Source organism: Mustela nivalis (assembly GCF_964662115.1).
Source record: "Mustela nivalis genome assembly, chromosome: 10".
NCBI classification, from domain to species: domain Eukaryota; kingdom Metazoa; phylum Chordata; class Mammalia; order Carnivora; family Mustelidae; genus Mustela; species Mustela nivalis.
In genome coordinates, this window is record NC_139029.1 from 98,638,261 (window position 1) to 98,659,302 (window position 21,042).

The following is a 21,042-nucleotide window of genomic DNA, read 5'->3' on the forward strand; positions in this document are numbered from 1 at the left end:
CTCAACTCTAATAATTTCTTCAGTCTAGATGTTGTTATAATTACCTGTAAAATTGATTGTTCTTGTTTGATTTTTTCATTTTTATTGATCCAAACATATATGTGTTTTTCTAGAAGTTGAGTATTATAGTTAGTATTGTAGTTAGTACTGTTGTGTGTGTGTGTGTCTCTCTCTCTACATATATATATATATATATATACACATATTTATTTATAAATAAACTGGTTACCTAGAGTGCTGTGTTCAAATGGATTCTTTCTGAACTCCGCAGTGAAAGTACCAAGGTGGTCAAATGGTGATCTGGAGATATTCCATACACATACTGGAAAGGGAAAGGCAGCATGGCACAAATTTGCAGCCCTATCCCATGTACTAAAGTACTCAAGGTCTATATTGATGAGGAATTAGAATTATGAAAGCCAATCTGTAACAGGTGAGATATGAATTTAGAAATAAGAGAGGGGAATTGATAGAAATCGTAAGGTATTCCTGCCAGAGCCAATGAAATATGAAATAGGCAATGAAATGCAAAGGAATATATATATTCCATATGTATATTCATATATATATATATATATATATATATATTTGACTATAGCTTGATTTAAGGATAGAATCTATAGTAAAAGAAATGAGAAATGATGCTAGAGATGAGCTTTTTGAGCTGTGGCTTTTTGAGCAGAAGAGTGATATAAAGAAAATGGTATACAAATGTTGAAAATCAAGTAATTTCTTTTTAAGACTAGAAGCCTCAAAATCAGCATTTGACCACTACTACAGTAATAGTTGATTGAGTAAGATGCTAGTAACACTGGGTGAAAGACTATTGGAAAAAGGATATTTACCCAATCAGGGAGTTACCACTCCACAGATCACTTATCACTCACAAAAAACAAGAAAGATTCTTCTTCTTCTTTTTTTTTTTTAAAGATTTTATTTATTTATTTGACAGAGAGAGAGATCATAAGTAGGCAGAGAGGCAGGCTGGGGGGGGGGGGTGGGAGCAGGCTCCCCGCTGAGCAGAGAGCCCAATGTGGGGCTCCATCCCAGGACCCTGAGATTATGACCTGAGCCGAAGGCAGAGGCTTTAACCCACTGAGCCATCCAGGTGCCCCAACAAGTAAGATTCTTTACGTTAATCGAATCTAACCTTATGATCAAACTTGGAGTTACCAGTAATGGGTTAACCTTTTATCATGTGCCTCTTTAGAGGATGCAATGAGGACACATCATCTATATAATATCATGCCCAAAACATTTAACCTAAATCCAATCACAAAGAAACAAAGCACAAATATCTAAAGGACTTTCTCCAGAGCAACTAGCCTGAACACTTATGTCAATGTCATAGAAGACAGAAGCAAAATGGAACACTGCTCTAGGTTAAAGAAAACCAGAGAGACATGACAACCAAAAGCGACAAATGATCCTTACTGGATTTGAGATTGAAGTTAAAAATAAACAGTTGAAAATACTTTTTTTTGAACAAATGAAATGACAGTTTATGAAGCATTCAGGAATAGGCAGACAGGAAATTTATGAAATTTAAGAGAGGTTATCAAAAGATATTTATTTTGTAGGTCCTTAGGGAAGCGGACACATTTCAAGCCTCCACCTTCTTCCAGGTCAATTTATAGAGCTCTGCCTGGAGTTCTGAATAAACTCAAGTAATAGCTGTCTTCCCCCCCCTTCCTTTTATGTATATCTTTAGAGGAAACCTCATAGGGAGGATGCATGACTATGATCATATATCCTCTAGGACCTTTAAAACTCCATGATTATTCTGAACTGATTTCATTAGCCAGAGTAGAGAGTTCAGGTGTGGTCCCAGGACCAGCATCAGTATCAGCTGAGAATCCATCAGAAATGCAGATTCTTAGGTTTGGCCTTAAGACCTACTAAATCAGAAACTCTGTGGGTATGGCCCAAGTGATGCATGTTTTCAGGAGTCTTCCAGGGGATTCCAATGCACACCACAGAGCCAAGGACAAAATGAAGGTACTAAACTCTTACTTGACAAAATATCTACCTCATAGTTAATGTCACTCTTCTTGAGATGCAGCTAAAAATTTAAGACCCAATTACATAAAAAGATATTTGTAATGGGCGCCTGGGTGGCTCAGTGGGTTAAGCCGCTGCCTTCGGCTCAGGTCATGATCCCAGGGTCCTGGGATCGAGTCCCGCATCGGGCTCTCTGCTCAGCAGGGAGCCTGCTTCCTCCTCTCTCTCTGCCTGCCTCTCTGCCTACTTGTGATCTCTCTCTGTCAAATAACTAAATAAAATCTTAAAAAAAAAAAGATATTTGTAATAAAACCTAGTGTGACATACCACACAGTCATAATTCATCATGTAGCGATCATACAGCAAAACCAGCCCACAATAAAAACTTTTTAAAGGCATCTACTTACTTTAATGTCTCAGCAAGAAAGAAACTCTGCTGTACATCATCATGTGTGGGAGTAGAAGAATACACATCCTTCACCCCAGAAAAACCACCACTGACTCGGCAATACTTTTCAATAGCCTGTGAAAGCAATCAGACAAAACAATCAATTCCACAGAATATCAAGTTTTGAAGGACAAATTAAGGAACCATAGTCAAAAGTTCACAAAGATCTATGTAAGAATTTGACAGGTTAAGAATAAGATTTATTATCAAATGGAAATATTCTTGCACTGGAAAAATTAACCGAGGTATCCTGTTTCCTGTGGAACTTTTCCCTCTCCAAAACTCTTTAATCTTTCAAAAACATCTTACATTTTCCTCACTTGAGAAAGTCAAGTTTGGACTATTCACACTGAATTAGAGACCTGTCTAGCACAATAAACCCTCATTAATTTTGGCAAACCAGGGGAGGTTAGTTTGAATTAAATTTCAAAGACAATTGTTTTTCACTTCTAAGAATAAACAATCCAAAACATGCTTTGAAAAAAGTTATTACCTAGGAGCTCTCCCTAGTAGTAGCAATGAGGTAATATTTACTGCAAGCTTACTGTATGACAGACATTATATTACAATCCTACAAGTTAGGCATTACAGGTGGTACCAACTGGCAGGATGTACCCACCCACATAGCTGTTACAATAATTACAATATTAAAAGCTAACCATTATGAAGTTTTTGCTACGTGCTGGAGGGTCTTGTAAGGGCTTCATATATAATAACATTAAAATCTCTAACAACCCATGAAGTGTCTCAATAGGCTCTACTTCAGACAGGAAAACTAAGGCAAAGAATAGTAATTTGCTCCACATTATTAACTACTGTGCTCTACTGCCCAACTGTGAGCTAAAATTCTTAATTTAGATCTCTTCTTGCATCTCTGAACATGTCTAAATAAAATACATGGAATCAAATGGCACCCACTCAAACCTGTTTTTAATTCAAAGGAAGCAAATATCCTGCTTATGCAGGTCTATCACTATAAAAATAAGCCATTCACGAGAAGCTGAATCACATGTGGTTCTTTTCTTTCTCTGCCCTACATAACCCTGAGACACTGTCATATGAAGGTACAATTATTTAATCATTACCGCCATGGCTTCTTTTTCCTAATCTTGTTACCTTTCTTACTCTTCTGGTTTTCCTCTTTTCTAATGAAAAGCTAATTAACACCGAAAGTTTTTATTTAATCAAGCTGTTCATTTTTATATAGTTCCATTTTTACTACAGCTGGGTTTTAAAAGTCGTCTTACCAAAGAGTTTGGTACTTTACTCTATCTAAATATATTTTTTTTAAAGACTTATTTAAGAGAAAGAGAGAAAAAAAGAGAGGGGAGAGAGTGCATGTGCACGTGCAGGGGGAGGAGCAGAGGGAGAAAGAGGAAGAAAGAGTTTTCAAGCAGACTCTCTACTGAACTTGGAGACCAACACAGGGCTTCATCCCAGGACCCTGAAATCATGACCTGAGCTGAAATCAAGAGTCAGCTGTTCAACCGACTGAGCCAACCCTCTTATCTAAATATTTTAAACATATTTTGAATTCAGGAGTTTTTAAATGCCATGTTCTCTACAATGATCATGTGTCTTCACCACCAGAAAGCTATCAAGAGCAGTTTAAGGATACTGTGAAAGTGGCAGGGAGGCATGACTAAATCTTTAAGTCATTTAGGATAATTTCTTGAAGGCAAGTTTTCATGCAAATATACTCAAATTTGGAAGTCTGAAGATGTGAATGGAATAGCTAAAGCTACAGAAGACATACAAGATACTATTCTTCTGTCTCAATCTGTCTTCCCTTTACCTTCTTCATATCCGTCATGGGTATGTCCAGTGATGGACAAAAAAGCAACTTCTATTTAAAATGTGAATTAAGGGACGCCTGGGTGGCTCAGAGGGTTAAGCCGCTGCCTTCGGCTCGGGTCGTGATCTCGGGGTCCTGGGATCGAGTCCTGCATCGGGCTCTCTGCTTGGCGGGGAGCCTGCTTCCCTCTCTCTCTGCCTGCCTCTCCGTCTACTTGTGATTTCTCTCTGTCAAATAAATAAATAAAATCTTTAAAAAAAAATGTGAATTAAGATACAAATCTTCCTCTTTTATCTCCATCTCTGCCTTTCCTCATCATGGCATCTTCTGAAACTTGAATTTAAACTGTAATTATTTCAGTTCACGTTCTTTATACTCTGGTTGTGAAACCTTTTTTTTACATAAATTGGTCTACATTCTGCCCTAAAACATATCTTGTACATTCTTACCAAAGATATTTACTAACATTATTTACCTCCCCTACAATGTCATAATTCTGTCTAGGCTGCAACATTAAGTTATACAACTGGTATATGAATATCCGTAATAATTACTGTTATTTGTCATAATTAGTGTATCTCGAAGAATAAAACACTCCCTCACTCCCAGGAATATGCTATACTTTCATGAGAAGACTAATATTTTTCTTCCTCTCTAGGTAGTGACAGCCATGGGGTTCTCTGAAAGGCTAGGATTTTAAGAAAAAAACACTTGACTTCTTTACTTACTAGCTAGTAAAAATGTCTCATAAATAGATAAGTAAATAAACAGTCTTTCAATCTAGAAAAATTTTAACAATTCACTGATTCTTCTTATGATGGTCGACTAAGAAATTACTTGGAACACAAGCTGAAGTGAATAGTGGGTAATCTATCCCAGCTGTGAGTCTGGGCAGTTTCAGGATTTTTTTTTCCTAGAGGTTAAGCCTTAACTGGCAAGTAAAGAAACTGTGTAATCATACTTAAACCCATCATGTCTTTTAAATGATTTTTCATTATTCAAGAAGAAGAATGAGTGAACATCAGGAGGAAAATAGTTTTCATCAAGAACTAAACTGGATTCTAAGGTTTACTTCTACTGCTTAAGTAACTTAACTTAAGGGGCCCCCGGGAGACTCGGTTGAGCAAAATCATGACTTCAGCTCAGGTCATGATCTCAGGGTCCTGGGATCAAGCCCTACAACAGGGACAGGCTCTGTGCTCAGTGGGGAGTCTACTTACTTACTACTCTACTTACTCTCAGAGGGAGCTCTGCCCCTCCCTCCCCTGCTGGTGCTCTCCCTCTCTCTCTCTCAAACAAATAAAATATTGAAAGAAAGAAAGAAAGAAAAGGAAAGGAAAAAGAAAAGAAAGAAACTTGCAACTTAAATTGAGTAACAGAGTTTTTGCATCAGATAAATAAAGCCTCACTACAATTACTGAACATGAGGTAACATGGATGAGGACATGTGGCTCTGTGGGCAGGCTTGATTTAATGCTCTTGCACATAAAATGAAATATTGGCTTATTTACCAGTGCTGCTTCCCAGCCCCACTGCCTATATCTTGGATCATGAGTGAATCGCCATAGGTACCAATAGGTTTCAATTACTTCTGGACGGAGGATGTAATACTTTTCAGCCTGCCGGACTGCCACAGCCTCTACTGCACCGTCAAACTTGAATGATTCAGGACCCAGCTTTAATGCTGTAACATGACAAAAGAAACAAATGAGCACAATAAACCATTTGTGTTTGTTCGCCAGAGCTTCTTTTTCCCCTAAAAGAATGGGGTATAATGTAAAGTTATGTTCATTTTATTTTTATTGTGGCTGTTTTGCAAAATCAGTGACTTTAAAAGATCCACATTTGGTTTTCCTATACTAGCCTTATAAATATTCCTATTATCCTGACATGAAATATTTCTCATACATAATGCACATCAACATACCGCTAAATCCAACTATACTGACAAGAGTCTAGTAATCCTCTGGCAACAAATGCAAAGCTAGACATAAGCACATTATATATTCTGTTCTATTCAAAAATAAAATGAGGCAGATAATTGTACTGTGCAGAATAATTTTTTTAAAGTCAGAACAATTTTAAAGTCCTTTTAAATAGAACACACATATGTAAGAAAACATTTTAGAGCTCAGATCTTGAATTAGATTAAGGTGTAGAGGATACACTTTTTGAGCATCCTACAGTATATAAAAAGCAATGTATTTTCAAACTTAAAGCAGTTTTAAAGATAAACTCTTCCCTCCTATGGCCCCTGTATATATAGTAAGGAAGAGATTCAAACTGTCAATCACCAAGAATTTCATCAGTATTGCCCATTTATCAATTTGAATAAAACAGGGCCATTACACATATATTTCAACACTACATTCTATTTTTTGAATGACATGATTTCCATTCAGGCTAGAATACGACACTACATTAAAGTCTTTTCAATAACCTCTTTCTAATCACACCGAGCACCTTAAATCTGATCAATGTGAAGTCATCTTCCACTGGAATGTTGGGCTCACACATAATTACCATTCTCAGCTGCCATTTTTCTTTCCTCTTAGGGGTAGTTTCAAGGTCTCTCATCTCTTCCAAAAAAATGCTAGACATTTTTATGTTTTCTCAGAAAAGAAAAGGTAAAACAAGAACTATAATGCTGGGAGACCACAAACAGAACCATGCCACCGTTGCTGGCACGACATGGGTTGCTGTAGCAAATTTCAGCACTACAAGGGAGACACTATAAGCTCTAAGTAATCCCATACAAATGTGAAAATCAAGTCTTTCTCACCAACCATCACCTCCAAGAAAATACACAAAACCAAAAGCCTTGTACCAATGGTTGATTGTTCTACTGAAAGCAAAATATGTGATCCAGAAGAATTTACCGCTAAGTCTAAGAGAACTAAAGCAGAACTCAAGCAAGAGATTTTCAATCTGAGGGTCATGAACTCTGTGACAGGCTCCGGAAGAAGATAGTGTTCTGCCAAGAAGCCTGTGAAACCATATGCATAACTCTGTGTGCACATAAAGCTTTTACCAGCTAGCTCTTCAATGGGATTTGAGGTTAGGATTAACCAACAACTCATCAATATTTTTTGTTAAAGAACTTCTATCCTGTTTATTAACAAGGTCAGGATATGGTCAAATATGATTTGGCATTTAATAAATGTTTTTAAAATGACAATAAAAGTTGGGGCGCCTGGGTGGCTCAGTGGGTTAAAGCCTCTGCCTTCGGCTCGGGTCATGATCCCGGGGTTCTGGGATCGAGCCCCGCATCGGGCTCTCTGCTCAGCAGGCAGCCTGTTTCCCTCTCTCTTTCTCTGCCTGCTTGTGATCTCTGTCTGTCAAATGAATAAATGGGGAAAAAAAATGACAATAAAAGTTAAACACCATAAGCAATGAGATGATGGCAATCCAATAGAGTAGAGTAAGTCATTTTATCTGAATTTCTTATGTTTTTCCTTTCTCAAAGAATGAATGCTAAGAGGTGATCATATGAAGTTTTCAAATGTTAATCTTAAGGCTAATGTTAAATGAGACAGTAACTTCTATAATGATAATACTGCCTGAACTGGAAGTAGAAATTGGCTGCATGATACTAATATTTTAAACTTCTCACTAAAAATTCTCTCTCTCTGATTGGCCATTCACAACTTCACAAAAAAGACATACCAGGAAGAGAACATATCTGCTTTGTGAGAAGTTGGTAAATAAGAATGCATAAGCCTAAATTATGTACCAATTATATCCATTAGGCTGGTCAAATCACTAGTTTTGTGTTTCTGAGGGCATTATTTCTTAGGTGTTCCTTTGTTTAAGAATGATAAAAAATAATTTCCTAATAATCTTGCACTTAATTTCTATTTTCTAGCTTAAATTTCCCATTTATACTTGTACTTCACTTCCAGAAGGAAACTAACTAATCCAGCAAGTAAAAATGAGTTGAAACCATAAATAATTTAGTACCTGGGTAAAAAGAACTCTAAGAGGATGCAAAAATCATATAATGTAAGCAAACTTAAGAGACATGCACAAATAAAAAAAAAATCAGAAAAAAATATCAAATGTGACAAAGGTCAATAGTAAGACAATGAAAAATACATTTAAAGGTGGCATAGATAAGTTTGTAAGGCACAGGGCTCTTCCAGATAGGTAGAGTCTGTAGAGATGGGAAAAATAAGCATCTTAGGTCAGGAAAAGTAATCCAACAAAAGATAAAAAAGCATGAGGAATATACTGGGATAGGTGGTTGGACTTCAGTTTCAGAAGGCTAACAGTAAAGGAAGAACTTAAACTATTTCCCTATTAACTTCCTTTAAGGAAGAAAAGAGTTATGTCCAAAACTCCATGTCCAATGGCTCCCTTGTCCACTGAATATGTTATATGCATGTAAACATTAAAATTTCTCCCAAAATGTAATATATTGCACTTGGTCCAGGGAAGACCTTAGCCAACTTCAGTAAGAAGTAAATTAAATTAATTAAGTCATTATTTTATTCATGTTCAGGAGTTTTGGGGTTTTTTGTTTGTTTTGTTTTAAATCTAGAAACGGGGGTGGCGGACAGTACTCTTAGACTCTAAAGTCTAAGACCTCATTTGGCACCAATTCTGCCTTATATCTCAGAATAAACTGAAATAATCTATCAATCTAGCTTCCCATATAGCTACAATAGGTCTGAAACTACACTAAGTTACTACTTGGTTTCATGAACAGATTCAGCAATGTTTCCTACAAACCTAGTTAAATTATTTAGCAGAAGACCATGCTCATCAAGAAGATGAAATATGAGGACTACCAAATTTTGCATTAGTATTAATTCTAATTCCAATAACAAATGAAAGTGAAATTCCAAAGTCTTTATGGTATGAATTCAGCTAGAATCACTACTAAAAAGTGAGTGGATATTTTTAAATAAGCCGGCCAAAAAATTCTAGCACAGCTATACCAAAACACAGGAGATGTAATTACCAAGTGGGAAGGAAGCAACACTAGGACTATACCGTTTAATTAAAGGATTTAAGTCGAGATTAAAGATACGCAAAAACAGTGAAAGACTTGAAAATACAGGACACAAATCAAACAGTTATCTTTTGGGGCATACCATGGCAAAGAAGGTCACAAGGTCACTGACTTGCCATGTAATAGTGACCATGAGAACCAACATACTGAGGAAGACAGGGTAGGTATTGTTGTTCCAGTTTTTTGCAGATGGAGCACCTGAGTCTTAGGCAGGTTAAACGAGTTGTCTAAGGCTCAGAGATAATAAATAGTGGAACATGGGGCTTTTCAATCCTAGGCACATTTCCTTTCTACAGTATCACAGTACTTCCTATCAGCATCAGCAATGTCTATGAAATGTGACAGTCAGGGAATCCTCTCCTAACTCTGGTATTCTATAATTCCTCAAAGGTAGGAGATAGGTCTTATTCACACTTTTATCTGCAAGCACCCAGTGTAAGGCTTGGCACATCAGAGGTGTTCACTTTTAATGGAGTGAATAATTAATGATAACAATAGCATATCATATTTTTAATATGTCTGCTCTGTAAAACCCTACAATTTTTTTTATCTTTTATTTCATTTGTGGTCAAAACCTGCATAACAAGTCTCTATCATAATAAGCATACCAAATATCCATTGTGATCCTCAGTGTTTTACTGATTTTAGCTGTATTTTAAATATACACTTGATACTCCATATGGTCAACATGTTAATATAACTTAGCTTCTACTTATAATTAGATCACCAACTTTTTAAGTAATACATACAAACACTAATCCACTCCAAAATAACATCCACTTCAAAGTCCTTTTGACTTAGTTGTTTTTGTCAAGAAATGGAATCCCTGAGTTACTGAGGGAACTAAAAGGTCAATTTCACCATAAGTTCAACTCCTTATTATATAAATCCTAAAATGGAAATTCAGTTATTTCATAAAAGCAACTCAACTTCTGAAATCGCAAACAGAAATTACTAGTTTTTAGTCTTTTTTGTGAACTCATTTTCCATTATTTCATATAGAAACGCTTTTTTAAAACTAGAAAAAAAAATCTTGGAAGGTCTACTTTAGTATTTCTCAATCCTTTTTGAAGTCTGTTAAAAAACCTGATTGCCAGGGCGCCTGGGTGGCTCAGTGTGGTTAAAGCCTCTGCCTTCGGCTCAGGTCGTGATCTCAGGGTCCTGGGACCTCAGTCCAGGGCTCTCTGCTCAGTGGAGAGCCTGCTTCCCCCTCTCTCTCTGCCTGTCTCTCTGCCTACTTGTGATCTCTGTCTGTTAAATAAATAAATAAAATCTTAAAAAAAAAAAAAAAACCTGATTGCCTTCTCTCTCCATGAAATTTTGATTAACAACTCATCAATATGTTTTGTTAGAGAACTTCTATCCTGTTCATCAACAAGGCCAGCATTTGATCAAATATGTTTATCTATCCATGACTGTATATATATCTAGTCTTTATATATTTCAAAATAAAATAAATAAAAATATTTTTCCCCACCCCTAAGAACAATCCTTTTCACCACTGAGAACCATCTCATTTTCCAAGTAAGGACACTGCAACCCAGTAATATTACATAACATAACATATTTGCCTAAAGCAACAGAGGATCCTTTTTGTCTAAGGCATAATCAATCCCAAAATTATTGGTGAATTGACTAAGAGACTACTAAAAGACTCAGATACCAATTATACATTCAATATAACTACTATTATTTTTTGGTCATTCTTATTTTCACAAGAGGATATGCAAGACAAGTAACCCCAATCAGCCAATTCTGTGTTCTTTTAAGTAACTAGTTTTACAGAAGCTGAAATGAATGGCTAAAAATGGATTCTTACTATATTAAAATAAATAATGTCATTCCACACATCCTCAAATGCCCCACCTGACATGCTTAAAACAATTTCTTAAAAATCTTTATTAATAAAATCAATAGAATTCAGAATAATTTTTAAAAATGAACACATCTCCAGAATTAAAATTAAAATTCTTAAAAATGATTTACTGTATTAGAATAACTATTTTAAAGTGACAAATGCCTATATATTTTCCTTTTAATTCCTGGATATATTTTTAACTTAGAGGTTGTTAGTCTAAGTGGTTAGTGTTATTAACACTCTTACCAGTTCTGTCATATGACTCATGACATGTACGTGCAATTTCTGCCCCTAGCTCTAAATAATGACCAGCTTTATCCGTTCTGGAACCATCTGCTCCCAGTGCAAACATTCCCCCAGCAAAACAGGCCAAATGCCCCATCTTCTTTTCCAAGTGCCCGTTTTTCCATTCTCCAATAAAGGTGAGACCTCCTCGGGACTTCTTAATAAGATGTTTCTCTATAGCCTGTAAGAAAGAGTAGAAATTCAAAATTTTAGAAGCAAAGTGTTAGTATTCAAACTTATTACATTCTTCAAGTTATCATAAAACCTTAATAGGTAATAGGATATTCTACAAATCAGTAACTTTCCCTACCTGGAAGAGTTAATTTATAAAAAGTAAGTTTTGGAGAGCAAACAAGTCACACAGAATCTTGAATACCGCATCACTACCAGGATAAAGACAAGGTGGGAGACAGAAGACTGACCTAAAGACAGAACATGACCTGCATTACAGGTGTTCTTCTTCTAGCGCTAAATGGAATTCATAAGAATCAGTCAGTTGAGATCATGATGACAAGTTATAACCCAAAAGGTTCTATCAATCTATTTTCTATTTCATACAGTAAAGCTGAAGAGGAGGATACCTAGGTTAATCAGAAAAATATGATTTGGGTATTTAGTAAAAATGGTCTCTCCTTTTCCTCGTAACCACAGCTCTTGTCAAAGCGCTTTTAAAAGGCACTATTAGGTGAGGCAGCTTGTATGCTATAAAGCTTTCAAAACCAGTTAGAAGTTTAAATGTCACCCCTCAGCCCCTTACTTTGCAAACCCAGGTATCTGTTTTGGGTGCTGTGTCATGGCGATGAGAGGCCATGTGAAAACAGAGTCCATCTTCCTGGAATGCCAACTTTACTCAAAAGATGTGGGGATGGAAAGAGAAATATTTTACATTCAACTTGAATGTAACACAACATAGTCTCCAACAAGTACATTTAGCTTTATAAAAATTAGATTTTTTAGGAGCTCTGTTCCTTTAGACTATGTTCTCAGACTTTGCTAGGAGGGGCTATAAATTAGTTCTCTGCCTTTAGAGATAATTCTATGGAAAAGCCTAAGAAACACCATTAATCCAGTTCTCTTTGGTGAAAAGGATTATATACAATTAGAGACTACACTTTTTGGACAATAAAAAAGAATAAGACTTAACCCATATTTTTGTGTGTTGTTCTCTGACAAGTTTGGTAACAATCAGCTCTGGAAAAATTTATTGTGTATTCCTTACAATGATAATGTCTGTTTTACAGAATTGTAAGGACTATGCCTCATTCATCATCTTATACTCCATAAGGCCTGTAAGTGTAGTATGCAGTCAATAAATGTTCAGCTAAGAAGTCATTTTATAAATAAGTGGTAAATACTTGTATTTGGGCTGTCAGGGGAATTAGGAATTGGGTCGTAAGGAAAAGAAGAGACTACCACTGATTTCTAAGTTTTGATTATTGTTTTAACTCCACAGATGAAAAGATTAGTTTTCCGAATACAAGGACAGTATTTTTCATCTTTGTGGGCCTCATGGCATCTGCTGTGTTTTCCACAGGAAAGGCACTCAATAGATGCCTACCCAAGAAACATTTACTGAATGCCTACAATGGACTAAATAAACACCATATACCAAATTATCAGTCTAGCATCTGTGCATTCTGTAAACTAGAGGGAATTAGTTCCCCCAAAAGTAAGGCTATAAAAAGAATAAGATTCTTGCTTTAATTTAAAAACACAATAGCTAGAACTCTGAATATTGATCATCAACCACAGTCAGAACGGTGTTGTTATATACAAAATTATGCAAAGTCAACAAAGTCTAAATGTGTTTCTTTGAAAATCCAAACAACTCTGATGAAGAAAAACATAGAGAAAACATAATTTAAGAATATCAAGAACAGGAGAGGAGGGTGGGAGGATGGGCAAAATGAGTGAAGGGTAGTTGGATACAGGCTCCCAGTCATAGAACAAGTCAGTCATAGGGATACAGGGAATCGAGTCAGTGGTACTGTGATAGTGTTATACGGTGACAGGTGGTGGCTACGCCTGCAGTGAGTACAGCAGTAAGGACCTGTTGAATCACTACACTGCACACCTGAAACCAATGCAACATTATGTGTCAACTTTACTTCAGTGAAAATAATAAAATTTAAAGAATATATATATATATGTATAGAAAGAGAGAGAGAGAGAATGTTAAAATCTGATTTTTAAAAAATATTTTATTTATTTATTTGGGGAGGGGGACAAAACCAAGAGTCAGATGCTTAGCTGACTGAGTCACCCAGGCGCTCCAATACAACTTTAAAAACCGATTAAAATCACTCAAGGGCTATGGGTTTGTGCTGGATCGGAAAGCAAATAACTTAATAAGTGGGTGACACACCTCTATTTCACAGTTTTTGCTTGGAAATATCACATATAAGTGCTTCCAAGACTGAAACCTTTCCCCATTTTAAACTGTCACAGCTTGTAAGAGGTGACAGACATTTATATCTATTTTATATAAATATGAAATAATACAGTAAAGTGGCTCAAAGCACAGGCCCTGGAGCCAGACTGTTCAGTTCTAGGCTCCATCACTTGCTAGCTTTTGTGAACTTGAGCAAGTTACTCAACCTCTTTGTGCCATGAGGTTCTCAAGCATAAAATGGTAGTAAAGATGAAATGATTTCATTTCATGTAAAAGGGGTTACAACAGCTCCTGGTGTGTGGAAAATACTAGGTAAGTGTTTTGCCCTTATTATTGATCCATAAAGCTCTCCACGAGTAGGTTCAATGTCAGCTAAAAGATGAAATGTTTATGAAAATATATGTAAAGTCACAAGTTTTTCCAGTCTGTGTAGACAGTAACTAAAAGTAATTATAATAAATGTTCTTACATAAACCATTACTTATTTATTCTTCAACAATTTCTTTAAAATGCCACAATAAAGGGGGATGCCTGGGTAGCTCAGTTGGTAAAGCAGCTGCCTTCGGCTCAGGTCATGATCCCAGCATCCTGAGATAGAGTTCCACATCAGGCTCCTTGCTCAGCAGGGAGCCTGCTTCTCCCTCTGCCTCTGCCTGCCACTGTCTGCCTGTGCTCATTCTCTCTGACAAATAAATAAATAAAATCTTAAAAAAAAAAAGCCACAATAAAGGAAAATACAAGACTTTTAGATTAAAATACTAAAACTCTACAGTGAGGGCAAAGAATCAAATGCACATAGGTGGTCACTACGAAACACACTGTATATTCAAAGAATGTTAAGCAGGTAAATGTTCTGGCAAGAATTACCTCAATAGCATCATCATACATTTTTCTTGCCTCGTGGTCTGTTTTATCTGACATCAACCATGCTTTTAGTAGGTATTCATAAAAACTGTCTCCCAGCCCACCAACTGATGTGTGATCTGTAATAAAAGAAAAAGGGAAGGATGAAGGTGGAGAAGAGAGAAGACAGAAAACAATGAAATAATCTTTTTCAAGTATAATAACTATTACTGATCAGTAATTTAAAAATTATATTGACAGCCTTGTTTGCAGCATACTTCAAATTCAGTCCAGTAAAAATATGCCCTTATCACTTCCCTCTGCATGTATATCCAACTTTCCAGAAATCCCTTTCTGGGACGGGGTATTTCACATACGTAGGAGTCTTTCTTCAGCCATAGAGTTTGTATACCATCACACAATCATACTTTTCCAAAAGTGAAAACAATTATCTTTCATATATTAATGACTTTAACTATACAATCTGTAAGATTAAACACGAGATACGCTTGAATCTGATGTTAACTAAAAAGAGCCCATTTTTCTCTAGGATGGTTAGTGATGATTTCTGTGCCATAGACAGTAAAATAAATCTAAAAGGAGAAAAAGCCCAAGAATTTCTTTGTAGTAAAACTTTGCATACTATAATAAGCTATTGAATGGATACACTTGATTGCTATTTATATAACTCTTACTTCATATGTCTGCCCTATGTGTATTCTTATTCTACCCCATCTATACTTTTAATCCTATCCAAGGCAACAGCACAATCCCCAAGGCAACACTATTCTTCTATCCCTTTCCATGAGCCCCATTCTACATTCTTAAACTTTGCTTAAAAACTCACATCCTCCCTGCCCCAAAAAGAAAAACAGCACATTTTATGACTTGTCAATCATTCACAGAGTACCAGCACTGGTTTCCGACTTCAGTGAGGAAACGACGGACCCCCGGGTGGTTTATGAAACAGCTGGCTATCCGTTTGGGGGAACATGCATAAGCTCACAAAAGTAAATTTGTGGTGGATCAGTGATTTAAAAGTAAAACACAAAACGGTAAGTATTCCAGAAAAAAATACAAGAAGATGTCTGCCCTTCCTAAGCAGATAATGTTCTTAGGCAAAACCCAAAAGAAAAGATTTATAGCATCATCTGGTACAAGCTACCATAAATGAATTTATAAGACAAGAAATCGAATAGGGTATTTGCAGTATATATAACAGAAATAAAGATTAATACCCTATACAAAGAACTCTGATAACTAAATAAGGAAAACTGCTTTAGAGCACACACAAATTATTTAAAAAAAGAAACACAAATTGATAATTAAAATAAGAAAGGAAGATCAACGCCATTAGTGACTAGAGGAAAGCAAATTAAAACAATAGGTTCCATTTTTGTCTATTTAATTGGCAAACATTTTTTAAAACTCACACCATCCAATGTAGATAAAGTTACGGTTCACAGGTGCTGGGAACAGAGGGCAATTTTTGTAGTTGCTATCAAAATGTAACTACATTTTCTACTTCTGGAATTATCCTCTAACAAACACTTGCACAAATACACAAGTATAGATGTTAAAAAAAACAAACAAAAAAAAGGTCATCAGAGCCCTGTATCCATTAATAAAAACGTCAGATAACCTCAAAGGTCTAGGGATGTAGCTACATAAATTACAGTATAAGCAGACTGTAAGAGAACACGTAATCATTAAAGAGGATCAGGTGAATCTTTCATCTGCTACTGGGAATACATCTATTATATGCTGTTAAATAGAGGGAGGGCAAGTTTCAGAAAACCACAGTTTGATACTACTAAAAATTTGTATGTTTAAAGAATATTATTGTAACATAGAAAAGGTCCAAAAAGACAGCCGTGCACAGTGATTACCTCTAAGAAAGTAGCCCTTCAATTTTTACTGTATATATTTACGCATTATTGGAATACATGTGACTCATGTGGTTAAATCATCTTCTGTTATAGAAATAAACAGGGGAAAGTGCCGCCATTCACTTTAAACAGGATCTCTAATACTTTAGTAATTCGCTTGTATCCTCAATGGCCTGCATCTCAAATGCTCTTATTTCTCACATTTTCTTCTTTAGACCTAAGTGTACACTTGAATGAATTCTTAAATATATACACTCACAAATCCACCAAAATAAAAATATAGAGCATTTCCAAAATTCCAAAATCTCCCCATGTGGCCCTCCCAATCAATACCCCAACTTCCAAAGATAACCATTTTTCTGACCTCTATCACTAAATGACCTGTCAAGTTCACATAAAATAGCCACTCATATGAAGTGGCTTTCAAGAATGATTTGGGAGCTCAGTGATCTCCTTTGTTTTCCATTTAAATATCTAGAAGAAGCCCCCTGCCTTATGTAGGCTTCTGAGTCTCTAACATTTAAAGTGCTTGGGTATTAGGGAAGACACTCAGAGGAAAAGAACACAGTTTTCTCTCAGACTGTAGAAGAAGATCACAATTAGATTTCTAAGAGCTTTCAATACTTGTCATACTTACATTTAAGAATTTTATAATGATGGTAATATATGACAATAGGTTTAAAGGCTAAGTTACACTCAGATGCTAAATTAGTTCCAACAGACTTAAATATTTTAAAGTTACTGGAAATCATAAAAGATAACACATATTTGTAAAATATTAAAACAATATGGAATTGAGTAGACAGGGAACGTCCCTTATATTTAGGGACAGAGAATATACATAAAGCAGAAATGTTGAGGGGTGCCTTTTGGGTCCATTATTTGCTAAAGAACCAGAAGACAGTAATTTTTTATTTGGCGAGGAACTATGTTAAAACAGCTGCATAAAACAACTATGACAAAATGTCACCATCAAAACTGTTACTTCAGTGTTGTGGTCATGTCATGATGTCTTGACTCACTTGGTAAATGATGTCATTTTATCTTACCAGCTGCCCAGTCTTGTCTTGGGCTTCTCATCAACTGCTTAAAAACATGCTTGTTTCAGTTGTCCTCCTATTTGCCTGTCTGTGGTCTCCCCTGTTTTTCCTTCATCATTTTTCTTTCCAGCCCCTCAGGTGTGTCACTTCCAAGTACACAGAGTCCCTCCTATGTTTATTTCATTGCCCTTGAGGCCTTCCTCCCCAAGCTGGTTATTCTCTCAGGGGTACTGTACCTGCTTTCCCAAGTTGTACCATGGTTTCCTCAACATGTCATCTTGTTTACATTTGTTTTACTGTCATATTCTTATATAATTTCCCAGAAAGAACTATGTGGATTATAACTATACCTTTATTATGCTCCCCTTCCTAATTTTATATTGTAAAGGTATCACATTCAAGGTTGGAAATCCTCTTCCCACAGAGGTTCTCAAAAGTACTGCCCCAATGTCCCGTAACATCGTGTCATGGGCGAGAGACATTAGCAATACTATTTTAAAGGCTCAACGTGTCCTCTTTTCTCCAATCCCCTTCCTCAAACTCAACTGGCCTTTCTAAGCTCTACATCTGCATTTTGATACTATTCAAATGTTTTCTTACATTCATTGTGCTGGGCACTATTCCAATAATAGATCTGCATCTTTCAACTCTGAGAAAATTCTCTTCCATTATTTATTTTCCTCACTTCACCTGCTTGTTTCTCTCTTCTGAAACTCTTACTAGTTGGAAACTGGACCTCTTGGATTGATTTTCTATTATTCTTTACTCTCAGATTTTAGTCTCTCTTAGTCTTCTTCCTCTATATTCTGGAATTATTTATTTATTTTTAAGGATTTTATTTATTTTTTGACAGAGAGAGAGATCACAAGTACACAGAAAGACAGGCGGGGTGGGAGGGAGCAGGCTTTTCACTGAGCAGAGAGCCCAATGCGGGGCTCGATCCCAGCACCCTGAGACCACGACCTGAGCCGAAGGCAGAGGCTTAATGCACTGAGCCACCCAGGCACCCCTGTGATTTTTTTTTTTTAATGTTTTTATTTTAGTCCTTTCACTGTGGTTTTACTGTAAGCAATGCCACTTTTCACCTGTGAGCTCTTCTCTGTTCTCTGTTTCTTTTTTCATAGTACTGTATTCCTATTTTATGAATACATCATCATCTTAGAGTTCTCTAAAAAACTAGGTATGCTTGTTTATGGAATTGCTTCAGTCTCTTCCAGGATCCCCTTTTGACTTTAAATATTTTTCACTGTGAAATTTAACATACACATGGAAAAGCATATAAAATTCATTATACAGAATATTTGTATAATCTCTACTCAGAAGAATGCTAGTGCCCAAAAACCTTTCATGTACCCTTTCTCAATTATTATTCCCAGATCCCCAAAAATAACCATTATCTTAATTTTCGGTTAAAAAAAAATGTAATCACTTTTTTATATGGTTATCATCTGATACCCTCTCCCAACCACTACTGTTTAACTTTGTCTACTGGTGTATTTAATAAATGTTATATATTCTCTTGTGGCTATCTTCTGTATCTCAATGCTCTGTGAGAGTCAACCACGTTGTTGTATGTATGTGCTGCTATTTGATATCCCACTGCATCAACCAACCACTGATTATTTATCTGTGTTAAGACTAAAATTCTGGGTAGTTAGTGGGGGTTTCCTCTACAGAACAGGGGATACTCTTCCACTGAACAGACTAGGTCTAGTGAACATCACTAGGTCTCTCTCCTGAGTGGGAATTCTGACTGGATGCCTTCTGTGTAGGCAAAGTTGAGGCCAACTGCCAGGTTTTGCCTTAGAGTCAGGAACAGGGTATTTGTTGTGAAACTGGATCTGCTTGAATTTTAGAATAAAGGGAGGCTTTATCCTGGGGTACTAATATTCACATGGAAAATTTTAACTTCCTCTTCAATGAAATCACTCAACTTTTTAAAAAGAAGTGCTACAGAGTTTTGTCTATCTGAAAATTCCAGGATGAGTTGGTGCATAAGAATTTCAAGTGGAGGGGCACCTGGGTGGCTCAGCTGGTTAAGCCACTGCCTTTGGCTCAGGTCATGGTCCCAGAGTCCTGGGATCGAGTCCCACATGGGGCTTCCTCTGCTCTGCAGGGAGCCTGCTTCTCCTTCTCCCTCAGCCTTCCCCCCTCCTTGTGCTCTCTCTCTCTGTGTCAAATAAATAAATAAAAATCTTAAAAAAAAAAAAAAAAGAATTTCAAGTGGAGCACTTGTTTCCTATAATGACTTTCAATAAATACCTACTATTAACTCTACTCCTCACTTATTTATTCAATTATGTTTACCTATTGTTTATGAACTCTGAATCATTCTGGAATTTCATCAGTCACCCTTTTATAGTGCTCTTTTACTATATTCTAGGTTGCGCCTTTCTCAGGTCTACTCACACACTCCCAGCTACAGTGCATTACACTAATTTGTTTAAGCAAATTTGTTTAAATAATCTTGCCCATTATGATCTCCCACTTACCTCCAAATCTCCTTACTCTATTGAGTTAACTGCTTTCTACATTTTTCTGTACTTCCATTTCACTGTGGTCTCTAGGAAGATGGTTGACCACAGTAGTGAAGTTATAGTTCAATCTTCCACCATGAAGCAGAAGTCCTAATAAAACTTTCTCAAATTTGAGTTCTTTCCGGATAACTCTGCAATTTGTTAATGCTATATATGTATGACTTCTCCTTCCCTGTCTTCTGATCTGCTCTCAGGCTGTCCTATCTTCAATAAAAATCAAAGAAGATAGGAACTTAGGGCATCTTGGTTTACTACAGTATTTCTGGATGGTGTGGGACTTGTAAGCTTGTTACCACTCTGTAATTCAGGATGATTTTAGGGGGAACATAGAAAAACCTTTAAAAAATTGTCATAGCCATGGGGTGCCTGCTGGCTCAGTTGGTTAAGTGTCCAACTCTTGCTTTTGGCTCAGGCTGTAATCCAGGATTGTGAGGCTGAGCGCCCTCCATTAGGCTCTACACTGGGTGTGGAGCCTGCTTAGAATTGTTTCTCTCCCACTCTCTCTGTCGTCGTCCTCCCCCCACCCCCGCAAAAATAGTTGTTATACAATGGCTATTGTCAAGATGATCTTTTAACTTCATACAAGATCACACTCTGTCCCCCAGAGCACATACCAACAACAAAGGATGAAATAATTATTTAAAAGATATTCCACACTTGAAAACAAAATAAAAATTGTAGTAGGTAAGAAATACAAAGAAACTCAGTGTTAAAAGCAGGAGCTTCTATTTTTTGTAAATAAATAAATACATCCACAAGTTTACTTCCTCCAACATAATGGGATTCAAAGCACTCACTCATGGTGGAACTCGGGGTGTGAAATTAAGTTTCCTAGACTAGCAAAAGGAAGCAGAAACAGCTGCAAGACTGAGACTAGGATAAACTGCTACATATTTGAGCAAACAGATGTGTTATATCCTTGGGAAAACTGACATTCCAG

The 21,042-nt window shown here is 36.4% G+C and overlaps 1 protein-coding gene across 2 annotated transcripts in view; it reads right to left on the bottom strand.

Annotated features, from left to right (window-relative positions):
• MAN1A2 (mannosidase alpha class 1A member 2) overlaps positions 1-21,042 on the bottom strand; it is a gene marked incomplete at its 5' end in the record, with an annotated part of 195,812 nt that overhangs the window by 28,596 nt on the left and 146,174 nt on the right. Inside the window, 4 exons of one of the 2 annotated variants that reach the window (XM_082688026.1) lie at positions 2,409-2,524; positions 5,834-5,928; positions 11,363-11,582; positions 14,661-14,776. In XM_082688026.1, the coding sequence (XP_082544152.1) occupies positions 2,409-2,524; positions 5,834-5,928; positions 11,363-11,582; positions 14,661-14,776 (547 nt within the window). Of the gene's footprint in view, positions 1-2,408; positions 2,525-5,755; positions 5,929-11,362; positions 11,583-14,660; positions 14,777-21,042 lie in introns of both variants that reach the window. The other variant, XM_082688025.1, reaches the window with a different exon arrangement.